The sequence below is a fragment of the Suricata suricatta genome, chromosome 15 (assembly GCF_006229205.1).
Source record: "Suricata suricatta isolate VVHF042 chromosome 15, meerkat_22Aug2017_6uvM2_HiC, whole genome shotgun sequence".
In the NCBI taxonomy this organism is placed as follows: Eukaryota; Metazoa; Chordata; class Mammalia; order Carnivora; family Herpestidae; genus Suricata; species Suricata suricatta.
In genome coordinates this window covers 75,499,839-75,511,859 of record NC_043714.1, presented here as the reverse complement: position 1 = coordinate 75,511,859, position 12,021 = coordinate 75,499,839, and the positions used below count along the sequence as shown (strand labels likewise).

General features: G+C 41.1%; 1 protein-coding gene across 1 annotated transcript in view; it reads left to right on the top strand.

The window, feature by feature from the left end:
• The window catches only part of TRAPPC9 (trafficking protein particle complex 9), a 529,205-nt gene that overhangs the window by 23,491 nt on the left and 493,693 nt on the right, over nt 1-12,021 (top strand). The window contains exon 5 of the mRNA XM_029923171.1: nt 1,123-1,149. Within this exon, the coding sequence (XP_029779031.1) occupies nt 1,123-1,149 (27 nt within the window). The remainder of the gene's footprint in view (nt 1-1,122; nt 1,150-12,021) is intronic.

Genomic DNA, 12,021 nt, shown 5'->3' with positions numbered 1-12,021 from the left:
AGCTGACTGTCCCCACAGGGTAGATCTGTCCTGTCACAGGGCGGGGTGTCTTGGGGGGCATGACGGTGGGGCGTCCCTGGGTCCTCAGAGCTACAGTTTCCTCATCAGCAGTGTGGGGTCAGCCGTGCCTGTCTACTGTGTGGGGCTGGTGTGAGAATCACACAGACACACACAGTGTTGCCAAGCATGTGCTTGGTGCATGGTTGGTATTCAGTAGAGAGCACCTGTTTGTTTTTATTTTTTTAACTTTATGATAGTCATGGCTTTCAGATTGCAGTGATTTTTTTTGGTTTTCATTTAACAATAGAGATTACTGCACACACACTAGCTCTTAAATAGGATCGTGGGACCTAGTCTGTATATAAACAGTTGAATAAATAATGCTGTTTCAATCAAATTAGCTTTTACTGGGACCTAACTTGTTGAACTTGTTTGCATATTTACAAATGATCATAGCTAATGATAAACACAACTCTTAGAATCAGTGCCTCTTCAGGTGTGTTTTGGCATCATGGGAAATTCCATTCCGCAGAGAAGGCTAATTGGATCTTATTGATATCTGGGAAGTTTAGCAGATGATCAAGCCTTTCAAAAGCTTCTTGATAATAATGAAGTTAACTGTCTTATATTGCACCTTCCAAAAGTTGGAAATCCTTAGCTTGTAAAGTGTCCAGTACTTCAGTGTGTGAGTGTGAGATTTCAGGAGGGTAGAGCTAAGTTCCATATGGCCTTCCAATAACTTTCCCTCCATTCCAAGCTGTGGGCATACATTTGCACACAAAAAAAATTACCATTACTTTGTCATTTGGCTTATTTGTGGGAATAAGAAATTCTCCTTGGTTAAGGCGTGTGGGGGAACAAGAACTTGGAAGGTGGGAGGGCAGGAGGCAAGAGGCACTTTACAGTCCGTGCAGGGTACGGGAGACGGTAGCTTTTCCTTTTTTCCTTCCAAAGCAAAAGGGCACCAAACATGTGACAGTGTTATTCAGAATTGCTTTTCTGATCGGATAGAAGCGCGTCAGATTTTTCAAGGCAATGCGGATCGTGCAATGTGATTAGTAGTTGTCTTTACAAATAGTTTTGTTTTCCAAATAAAAGACCATGCTCTGTTCTTTCTTCCAGGGGCACAAGAAGTTCTCATTGATCCAGGTACATGCTCTATGTGCTTAGTTTCTTTCGGGTTTTTTTTTTTTTAAGTGCTTGTTTCATGGTGGTGTGAGTGAATGGTTAAAATTTCTGGATCATGATCTCTGGGGACATTCTGATTTAAATAACTTTAAATCAGAACCGTTAAATTCTTGATTTTCATGTGGTCTTGTTTGATGGGGCACCCTGTCGATTTGCGTTGTCTGTCGAAGAGGGGTGTTCTTCGTCTAGCATGATTAAGTGAATGATTTGCGATGATTGAAAATTCTTTGAATGCACTGAGCATGCTTGTCCCGTTAATTGTGAATTTATTCATAGTAATGACTTTGCTTTGATTTTGTGGTTTATGCCGTCTCAACATGAATTTGAATTCTTTACTGCATTTTGTGTATATGTTCTTAACAGAGAAGGAAATTTTGTGTTTTGCAGAGACGGGTTTTTCTTTCTTAACTTCTGTAATTAATGCAGCAAAATCTCTTTTATTGCCGTGCCTAATAATTTCATAATGAGCTCTATTGTTTTCTGGGTTAATTAGAATCAACGACAAAAGATAAATAAAAAGAAATGAAAAAATTTTTTCCTTTGAGGAGTAGAAATCAGACAGTCACGCTGATAAGTGTTTTGTGACCAGTGCATTTATTTTAATCTCACAGTGTGTCTCCATTCAGAAATGAAATTGCTTTAGGTTTGCAGATTTTTGCTTTAACATTTGTGTTGAATGCTTCCTCTAGAAGACGGTTCAGGATAGTTTCTTTCTATTTGTCTTTTTCTTGCTCTCCCTCTCTTCTCTTCCTCTTTCTCTCCCGCTCTCCTCCCGCTCTCCCTCTCCTTGGGTTGTTGAGACATCATTGATACACAGCTGTGCTAGTTTCCTGGCAGGGTCTGTGGAAGGTGTAGAGAAAGGAAAACAAATGGCTTGGTTTCCAGGAGACCTGGGTTGTGATGAGGAAATCATTTAGGGGTGGGCTGAGGAACTGAATGCCCCCCCCCATTCGCCTGCTGAGAAGCTGAACAGTTCCATCGATGTTGGGTGCACTGGTATTTGATCAGTAGAAGTTGCTGAACCCAATCTGGCTATTTATGCTTCATGGAAGTACTGAATTTAACGCGTCACCCACGGCTTGCAGCAGAAGTTGATGCTTACACCAAATAGAAGTAGCTTTGAGCTGTCAGAAAACCAGTCCTTTGTTGAGATAAAAGAATACATCTTTCTTATTTCTGAAACTTTTCAAAATAAGGTTGAATGGAGACAGAAGTGAGTTGAGCGTGACGGGGTTGGGGGGGGGCGCAGGTTTTGTCACACGGGGACATGTGCGGATCCTGCTGTGGAGGTTGAAGCTGGCAGGGAAGGACACAGACACCAGCACTGGGGGGCCGAGGGCGTCCTCTGCAGTGGTCCCAGATAGAACAAGGTGGACTTGTTCTTTGCTCCCAGGGGCGTGCAGGTAGCACACTGAGGTCCTGCGCCCCCCCGCCCCCCCTGCTGCCTTGCGGGTCCTGCCCTCGTGCCTTCTGGCCTCTGCTCATGGGGCCTCGGTGCCAGGGCTGACCACAGCCCCCTCCTCACTGAGGTCTGGTCTTTCAGGCCTTAGTCTTGAGGGGGTTCAGAACAAGCCTCCCCAAACTGTGCCTCTTTGGCATGTGGACTATTTGAAGTGAAGGCAATTGGAACTTTGTGGGATCAAGAGAAACTTGCTCCTCCTCAGCTCCCTAGAGGAATCTCAATTTGCTATCTTTCCCAGAATAAGAGTTATTACCAGTGATAAGCTTTATGTGCCTAAGCCATATGGCATGCAAACAATTACAACCACACTGGAGAACAGTCTGGAGGCTCCTCACAAAACTACAAATAGAACTACCCTGTGATACAGCAATTGCACTATTAGGTATTTACCCAGAGGATACACGACTACAGATTCAAAGGAGTGCATGCAGCCCAGTGTTTGTAGCAGCAGCATTAACAACAGCCAAACTATGGAGAGAGTGCGAAGTCCATTGACTGATGAATGGGTAAAGAAGATGAGGCACATAGATTTACAATGGAATATTACCCAGCCGTCAAAAAGAACGAAATCTTGCCATTTGCAATGACATGGTTGGAGCTAGAATGTGTTATGCTCAGCAAAATAAGTCCAGCAGACAAAGACAAATACCATATGATTTCGGTCATATGTGGAATTTAAGAAACAAAACAGATGAACATACGGGAAGTGGGGAGAAGAGAAGAGAGGGAAACAGACCACAGGAGATTCTCAGAGATAGAGAACAAACTGTGGGTTGATGGGGGGAGGTGGGGGGGATGGGCTAGATGGGTGATGGGCACTGAGGAGGGCACTTGTTGTGATGGGCACTGGGTATTGTGTGTAAGTGATGAATCACTGAATTCTACCCCTGAAGCCAATATTGCACTGTATGTTAACTAATTAAAATTACAAAAAAAAAAAAAAAAAAGGAAAGAAAACTGACCCATCTGTATGGCAGGGGGTATGTCTAATTACCAAACATGTGCCTTTCTTCTTACTGCTCTGTGAATTGTGCTCCTCCCCGTTAAAGCCCAGGCCTAGCCCATTCCTTAGCTCAGGATGTCATAGGTTCGTCATTTTTCCGTGCTGGCTTTGTACCTCATGAACATGGGGTTCCTGAATCATGATATTAAATTTGATTTTCTGTTAATTTGTCTCATATCAGGGGAACTTGGGTGGCTCTGTCAGTTGAGCGTCCAGCTTCAACTTGGGTCATGATCTCATGGTTTGTGAGTTCAAGCCCCACATCAGGTTTGCTGCTGTCAGCACAGAGCCTGCTTTGGATTCTCTGTCCCCTACTCTCTCTCTCTGTCCTTCCTTTGCTCATGTCTCTCTCAAAAATAAGTAAACCTTTAAAAAAGTTTTGTCTCATGTTAATTTAATTCTTAGGCCATCCAGAAGAACCTTTGAAGGGTAGAGGAAAATTTTTCCTCTGCAACAATTTCTTTTCTGCTACTGAAACCCTGGCAAATGTGTCGGTAGGGAATGACTTCATAACTCCTAGGAGCCATGTGGTATGATTCTTCTTTGTCTCTAAATTTTTCTGAACAGCAAACATTCTCTCTGGGGCTATAGAATCATTCAGCTCCCTAGAAAACCTGTCCACACGAAGTCATGACAAAACTGCATCGTTTCCATTTTATTTTTGAAATTTAAATGGATATACTATTCAAAACAACCTTTCAGATTTTTTTCCCTACCTGCTTTTCCTGTATTTATCTTGAAGGCCAGAAGGAAGAGTTTGACAGTGTTTGGGTGCTTGGTCTGGTGTTTGTTTTAAGAACCAAGCTTCTCCTCAAAAGGTGCTAGGAAAACTGGACAGCGACCTGCAGAAGAATGAACCTGGACCACTTTGTTATATCACACACAAAAATAAACTCAAGATGAAAGACCTAAGTGTGAGACAGGAAGCCATCAAAATCCTACATGAGAAAACAGGCAGCAACCTCTTTGACCTTGGCCGCAGCAACTTCTTACTCAACACGTCTCCAGAGGTGAGGGAATCAAGAGCAAAAACGAACTGCTGACACCTCATCAAGATGGAAAGCTTCTGCACGGCCAAGGAGGTGCTCAGCAGAGCTAAAAGGCAACAGATGGAATGGAAGAAGATGTCTGCAAATGACACAGCAGATAAAGAGTTAGTATCCAAAGTCTATAAAGGACTTGTCAAGCTCAACACCCCAAAATCAGATAATCCAGTAAAGAAATGGGCAAAAGACATGAATAGACACTTTTCCAAAGAAGACATCCAGATGGCTAAGGGACACATGAAAAGGTGCTCAACGTCACTTATCATCAGGGAAACACAAAGCAAAACCACAATGAGATGCCATTACACACCTGTAAGAATGTCTAAAATTAACTCAGGAAACAACAGATGTTGGCAAATATGCGGAGAAAGGGGAATACTTTTGCCCTGATGGTGGGAATACAAACAGGTATGGCCACTCTGGACTGTAGCCACGCTACCCTATGACCAGCGATCGAATTACTGGGTATTTATTCAAAGGATACAGAAATGCTAATTTGAAGGCACACATGCACCCCAGTGCACTATTGACAATAGATAAAGTATGGAAAGAGCCCAGATGTCCATCATCTATATGTATATATATATATGTGTGTGTGTGTGTAGATGTATACACGTGTATATACATTACACACACACACACACACACACACACACACACACACACACACACCATGGAATACTGTTCGGCCATCAAAAAGAATGAAATTTGGCCATTTGCGACAATGTGGATGGAATTAGAGGGTATTAAGCAAAGTGAACTAAGTCAGAGAAAGACAATATCCTATGATTTCACTCATATGTGGAATTTACAAAACAAAATATGAACATAGGGGGGAGAGAAGCAAAAGTAAGATAAAAACAGAGAGGGAGACAAACCATAAGAGACTCTTAAATACAGAGAACAAGCTGAAGGTGCCAGAAGGGAGGCCGGGGGGAGGGGCTAGATGGATAAGGGGCATTAAGGAGGGCGCTTGCTGGGATGGGCAGTGGGTGTCTTATGTAAGAGATGAATCTCTAGACTCTGTTCCTGAAATCATTGTTACACTACATGTTAACTAACTTGGATTTAAAAAAAAAATAAAAAAAAAAAAAAGAAGAAAAAGAACCAAGCTTCTTCAGTCCTTTCTAGCAGCTAGGCTTCTGAGCCCTTGATCTGCACATGAAACGGAATGCTTCCTGGTGTCAAACTGTTGTTTTCCCTTGTCACTTCTGAACCTGTCATGTCCATTCAGCAGCTGTTTCAACTGTTGGCCAATTTCAGCTAATTCAAATTTGGTTTCCTGTGTTCACATTGAAGGGGTTTTCTTCTGCCTGTAATAAAAATAAGCAAGAGGCACCCGAGTGGCTCAGTCGGTTAAGTGCTCTTGATTTCAGCTCAGGTCATAATCTCATGGCTCATGAGTTCAAGCCCCACACTGGGCTCTGTGCTGACAGCTTGGAGCCTGCTTGGGATTCTCTCTCTCCCTTTCTCTCTCTCTGTCCCTTCCCCACTCTCTCTCTTTTTCAAAATAAACAAACTTAACAATAAATAAGCAATTTGTGCTGACTGTGTGAAGGCACTGTTCTACGGTACTTTTTTGTCTTAACCAGCTTTAATACAATTTACCCTTTTAAAGTATATAATTCTGTGGTTTTTATTGTATTCCCAGAGCTGTGCACACATCACCACATCAATCTTAGGACATTTTACTGCCCCAGCCAGAAGGCCTGTGCTCCTTAGAAGTCACTTTTCACTGCCTCGTGCCCCCCACCCCCCACCCCCCAATCCTAGGCGGTCACTCACCGTCACTATATCTGCCTCTTCTGGACATTTTACGAAGATGGAATCAAGCAACATGTGGTCTTTTGTGACCGACTGCTTTCACTTGACATTATCAAGGCTCATCCATGTTGTGGCATGAATTACTATTTTTAAAACTGCTGATAATATTTTTCTGTATGAGTGTCCCACTTTTTGTTTACCCATTCATGAGTTGATGGACATTTGGCTTGTTTCTACTTTTTGGCTGTTATCAGTGATGGTGCTTTGGACATTCACGTACAAGTTTTTGTGTGGGCAAATGTTTTCAGTTCTCTTATGTATAAACCCAGGAAGTAGAATTGCTGGGTCATATGGTAACTCCGTGTTTAACTTTTTGAGGAACTGCCAGATTGTTTTCCAAAGTGGTCGTACCGTTTTATATTCTCCTTGGCGGTGTAGGGAGTTCCGATTTCTCTACATCCTCGCCAGCGTTCCTTACTGCCTTGATTTTGTCATTCCACTGAGCGTGAAGTGGGGTCTCGTTGTACTGGGGATTTGCATTTCCCTTACAGCTGATGACACCCGGCATCTTGTCATTGTGCTTATTGCCCATTTGTAGATTTTCTTTGGAAAAATATTCAGATCCTTTTTTTTATTAAAACTTTTTAAATGTTTATTTAATTTAATTTTTAAATTTTTTTCTGTTTTTTATTTTTGAGAGACAGAGAGCGACAGCATGAGCAGGGGAGCGTCAGAGAGAGAGGGAGACACAGAATCTGAAACAGGATCCAGGCTAGTTGTCAGCACAGAGCCTGACGTGGGGCTCGAACCCACAAACCATGAGATCATGACCTGAGCCAAAATTGGACACTTAACCGACTGAGCCACCCAGGTGCCCCTTTAATTTTTTTTTAAACAAGAGAGACAGAGTGTGAACGGGAGGAGCAGAGAGAGAAGGAGACACAGAATCAGAAGCAGGCTGCAGGCTCTGAGCTGTCAGCACAGAGCTCGATGCGGGGCTCGAACTCCCAAACCGCGAGATCGTGACCTGAGCCGAAGTCGGAGGCTTAACCAGCTGAGCCCCCCAAGAGCTTCTATTCAGATCCTTTATAAAACATTTTTTACTTGAGTTATTTGTCTTTCTGTTATTGAGTTGTAACAGGTGTTTTTATATTCTGGATATGCTCCTTATTGGCTATATGACTTTAAAAAGTTTTCTCCTACTCTATGCATTGTCTTTTGAGTTTCTTGATGGTACCCTTTGAAGCAGAGACATTTTCAATTTTGATGAAGTCCAGTTTATCTGTGTTTTCTCTGTTGCTGTGCTTTTGGGTCACATCTAAGATATAAGGTATTGTATTTAAATTTTACATATAAAGCAACTTAATCCTTACAAAAATTTTAGGAGATAGGTACCATTGTGATGCCTCGTTCATAGATGAGGAAATCGAGATGCAGAAGAGGTCACTGACTTGCTCAAGGTCACAGCTAGTGAGTGGCGATGTGGCAATTCAAGCACACCACACTCTGTTCCTTTCTATAGGAATCACTTATTAAAAACTCTTTGCCTATTTGATTTCTTACTATGTTTTTTTCCCCCCTCATTGGGACCTTATCTCTTCATTCACTTGGCGGAGTTCAGTGTAGGTTATTTAGGTCTAATGTGGGTGGGAGCATTGCTGTGAGTGAATTTCCGCACTGCTCTCCTTCAGTGATGACTGTTGCTAATTGATCTAAGAGAGTCCTGCTTAAGGCTTTTCTAGTCACGGCACTGAAGTAGAGGCATGACTGCAGAGCATTCAGAGAAAACATGGGGTTGACTTCATTTTGCTAGCGGGTGAGACACCTCCCCCCGCCCCCGCGCTGAAATAGATTGTAAGTCTCCCAGAATAGGGTCCCGGCTTCCCTTGTACTCATTTTGTTTGCTTATGTAAGTGTTTAGGTAGCCTTTTGTCCAGCAGATTCGTTAGAACACTGTGATCATGAATCGCCGTCTGTAGTAACAGAATTTTGACAACAGTATCTGTTGTTTGTTTCACAAGGGAAGAGATAAGGTGGAAATACTTCTCAGATCTATTTGAAAAGCTTGGAACTTTGAGAAGGATTCCATGAAGCATACGAACCTATTTTCATTAATTTTAGATCTATCCAAGACATTTTATGGTTACATAGCAGAGTACATTTCATTAACTAGACTTGACAAGAGAAGTGTAATATTGATTATTTGTCTTAATTAAAATATTCTGCCTTGGTTAAACTAGTTAGTGCTGTGAGTAAACAAAAATAAGCTTGCATTTGTAAGTGGCATGGGGAGACTTCCTCTCTCTCTATTTCTATCTGCTTTCCAGAGCATTTTTGTGGCTTTTCAACAATGTTCTAACTTTAGAATTCTATTTTAAAAAATCATCATTTTGTCTAGTGCAGTTTGTACTGAGTTTAACCTGTCGTATGCTCAGAATTCTACTGAGTAAAGATTTTCCTCTCATTATACTGAGTTAGTGTCAGAGTTATAGGAATTGTGATTTCTAGGCCTTTCCTATCCATGTACTTGGTTATCAAATATTTTTTTCTTTCATTTCTTGAGTTTTCATTATTCAATTATAATATTTGAAAATGAGCTTATTTTAGTATGTTTTATAGATTTCCGTAGATACTTGATGTGTTCGCACTTTTTAGTTTCAATTTATGAGCAACTTAAGTATACTCTAGTTGTTTTTTCACTAGTTATTTGTTTACTTCTTTATAATTCTTTTAAAAGTTTAGTTTTGGGGGAGAGAGAGAGAGAGCAAATGCATAACTGTGTGGGAGAGGGGCAGAGAGAGAGGGAGACAGAGGATCCAAGTGGGCTCTGTGCTGACAGCAAAAAGCCTGATGGAGGGCTTGAATTCATGAGCCGTTGGATCATGACCTGAGACAAAGTGGGACCGGTAACCAGTCTGGCGCCCCTACTTCTCTTTAATTAATGCAATTTTAATGAGTAGATGTGCGTGTTTTTAAAAATACCTTATATTTCCATGTTGTAAAAGTCATGTTCATTGTAGAGAATTTAGAAAAGAAAGATAAAATAAATTTAAATTTAGTGGTAACTTTCCCACCAAGGGATAACTTGCAGTCAGTTTTGAAACTGGGAAATGTAAGTCCTCCAACTTTGTTCATATTTTTCAAATTTGTTTTGGCTGTTATGGGTTCCTTGAGTTTCCCTATGAATTTTAGGGTTCAGCTAGTCAATTTCTATAAAGGATCCAGCTGGGATTTATTTTTTTATATATAATTTATTGTCAAATTGGTTTCCATACAACACCCAGTGCTCATCTCAACAAGTGCCCTCCTCAGTGTCCATCACCCACTTTTCCCTCTCCCCTGCCTCCTCCATCAACCTTCAGTTTCTTCTCTGTATTCAAGAGTCTCTTATGGTTCCCCTCCCTCCCTCTCTGTAACTATTTTTTCCCCCTTTTCTTCCCCCATGGTCTTCTGTTAAGTTTCTCAAGATCCACATATGAGTGAAAACATATGGTATCTGTCTTCCTCTGACTTATTTCACTCAGCATAATACCCTCCTGCTCCATCCACGTTGCTGCAAATGGCCAGATTTCATTCTTTCTCATTGCCAAGTAGTATTCCATTGTATAGATAAACCACATCTTTTTTTATCTGTTCATCAGTTGATGGACATTTAGGTTCTTTCCATAATTTGGCTATTGTTGAGAGTGCTTCCAGGTGGCATTAAAATTTTTTTTTTTTTTAAATTTTAGAGAGAGGGAGAGAGAATGTGGGGGAGGGGCTCAGGGAGGGAGAGAATCCCAAGAGAATCCCCTCCATTGAGTGTGGAGCCTGCATGGGGCTTGTTCCCATGACGCTGGGATCATGACCTGAGCCAAAATCAACACTTGGATGCTCAACCGACTGAGTCACCCAAGCACCTCTCATATTTTCTAAGTTTCTGACTGTAATAAGACTCTTGAATTTCCCTATGAATTTTTGGGTTCAGATAATTTATTTCTGCAAAGAATCCAGCTGGGACATGGATAGAGATTACATTGGATTTCTGGATTAATTTGGGGAGTGTTACTGTCTTAAGAATCTTAAGTCTTGGGGCGCCTGGTGGCTCAGTTTGTTGAGCGTCTGACTTGGGCTCAGGTCATGATCTTGAGTTTGTGAGTTCAAGCCCCACATGGGGCTTACTGCTGTCAACACAGCTTTATATCCTTTGTCCCCCCCCTGCCCCTCCCCCAGGCATGCTCGCTCTTTCTCAAAAATGAATAAACAACAAAAAAGAGTTGAAGAACATGAAGTCTTGTGGTCCGTGAACATGGGTGTGTTTCCATTTATTTAGGTCTTCTCTAACTCTGTCAACCATGTTGTGTGTTTACAGAGTATCATTGTATGTTTTTTTGGAGGTTGAATTTATTCCTAAATATTTTATGCTTTTTGAAATGATTGTGAGTGGAAAGGTTTCCTACATTTCATTTTCAGATTGTTTATTGCAAGTGTGTAGAATGTGTAGAAAGAACAGTTAACTTCTGTATATTGTTTTTAGATTCTGCAGCCTTGCTGAACTCATTTATTAGATGTAATAGCTTTTTCTTTGTGGATTTTTAAGGATGTTCTATATGCAAGGTCATGTCACCTGAAAATAGTGTTTTTTCCTTTTCAGTTTGGATGCCTTTTATTTAATTTTCTAGTCTAATTGTCCTGGCTCTAACTTCTAGTACCTTGGTGAATAAAAGTGGTGAGAGAGGACATCCTTACCTTATTCCTGATCTTAGGGCGAAAGCATTTAGTTTTTTATATTAAGTATAATATTAACTATAGATTTTTCACAGATGTTCTTTATTAAGTTTATTCCCTTCTATTTCCAGTTTGTTGAGTATTTTTATCATGAAAGGATGTTGAATTTTGTTAGATGCTTTTTTCTGCATCTTTTGAGGTGATTGTGTGGTTTTGTCTTTTATTCTACGGAGAGGGTGTATTATATTAATTGATTTTTGTGTGTTAAGCCAGGCTTGAGATAAATACCACGTGGTCTTATAGTAGACTCCTCTTATATGTTGCCGGATTGAGTTTGCTAGTATTTTCTTGATGATTTTTGCATCTGTAGTCATAAGAGATAATTGGTCTGTTGTTTTGATGTCTTTCCGGTTTTGTTGTCAGGTTCAGAGAATGGCCGGTGTTCCTTCCTGTTATAGTGAAGAATCGGCCTGTGTTCTTTAACCAGCGGGTGGAATTCTCTAGTTAAGCCATTTGTATCTGGGCTTTTCTTTTTTTCTTTGAGAAACTTGTCGGTTTAATCTCTTTATTTGTTATAGGTCTGTTCAAGTTTTCTGTTTGTTCTTCAGTTTGTGTTGGTATTTTGTGTCTTTAATGTTTATTTATTTTTGAGAGAGAAAGAGAGCGGGGGAGGGGCAGAGAGAGAGGGAGGCACAGAATCAGAAGCAGGCTCCAGACTCTGAGCTGTCAGCACAGAGCCCAACGCAGGGCTCGACCCATGAACTGTGAGATCATGACCAGAGCTGAACTTGACCACTTAACTGACTAAGCCACCCAGGCGCCCTGGTATTTTGTGTCTTTCTAGGAATTTT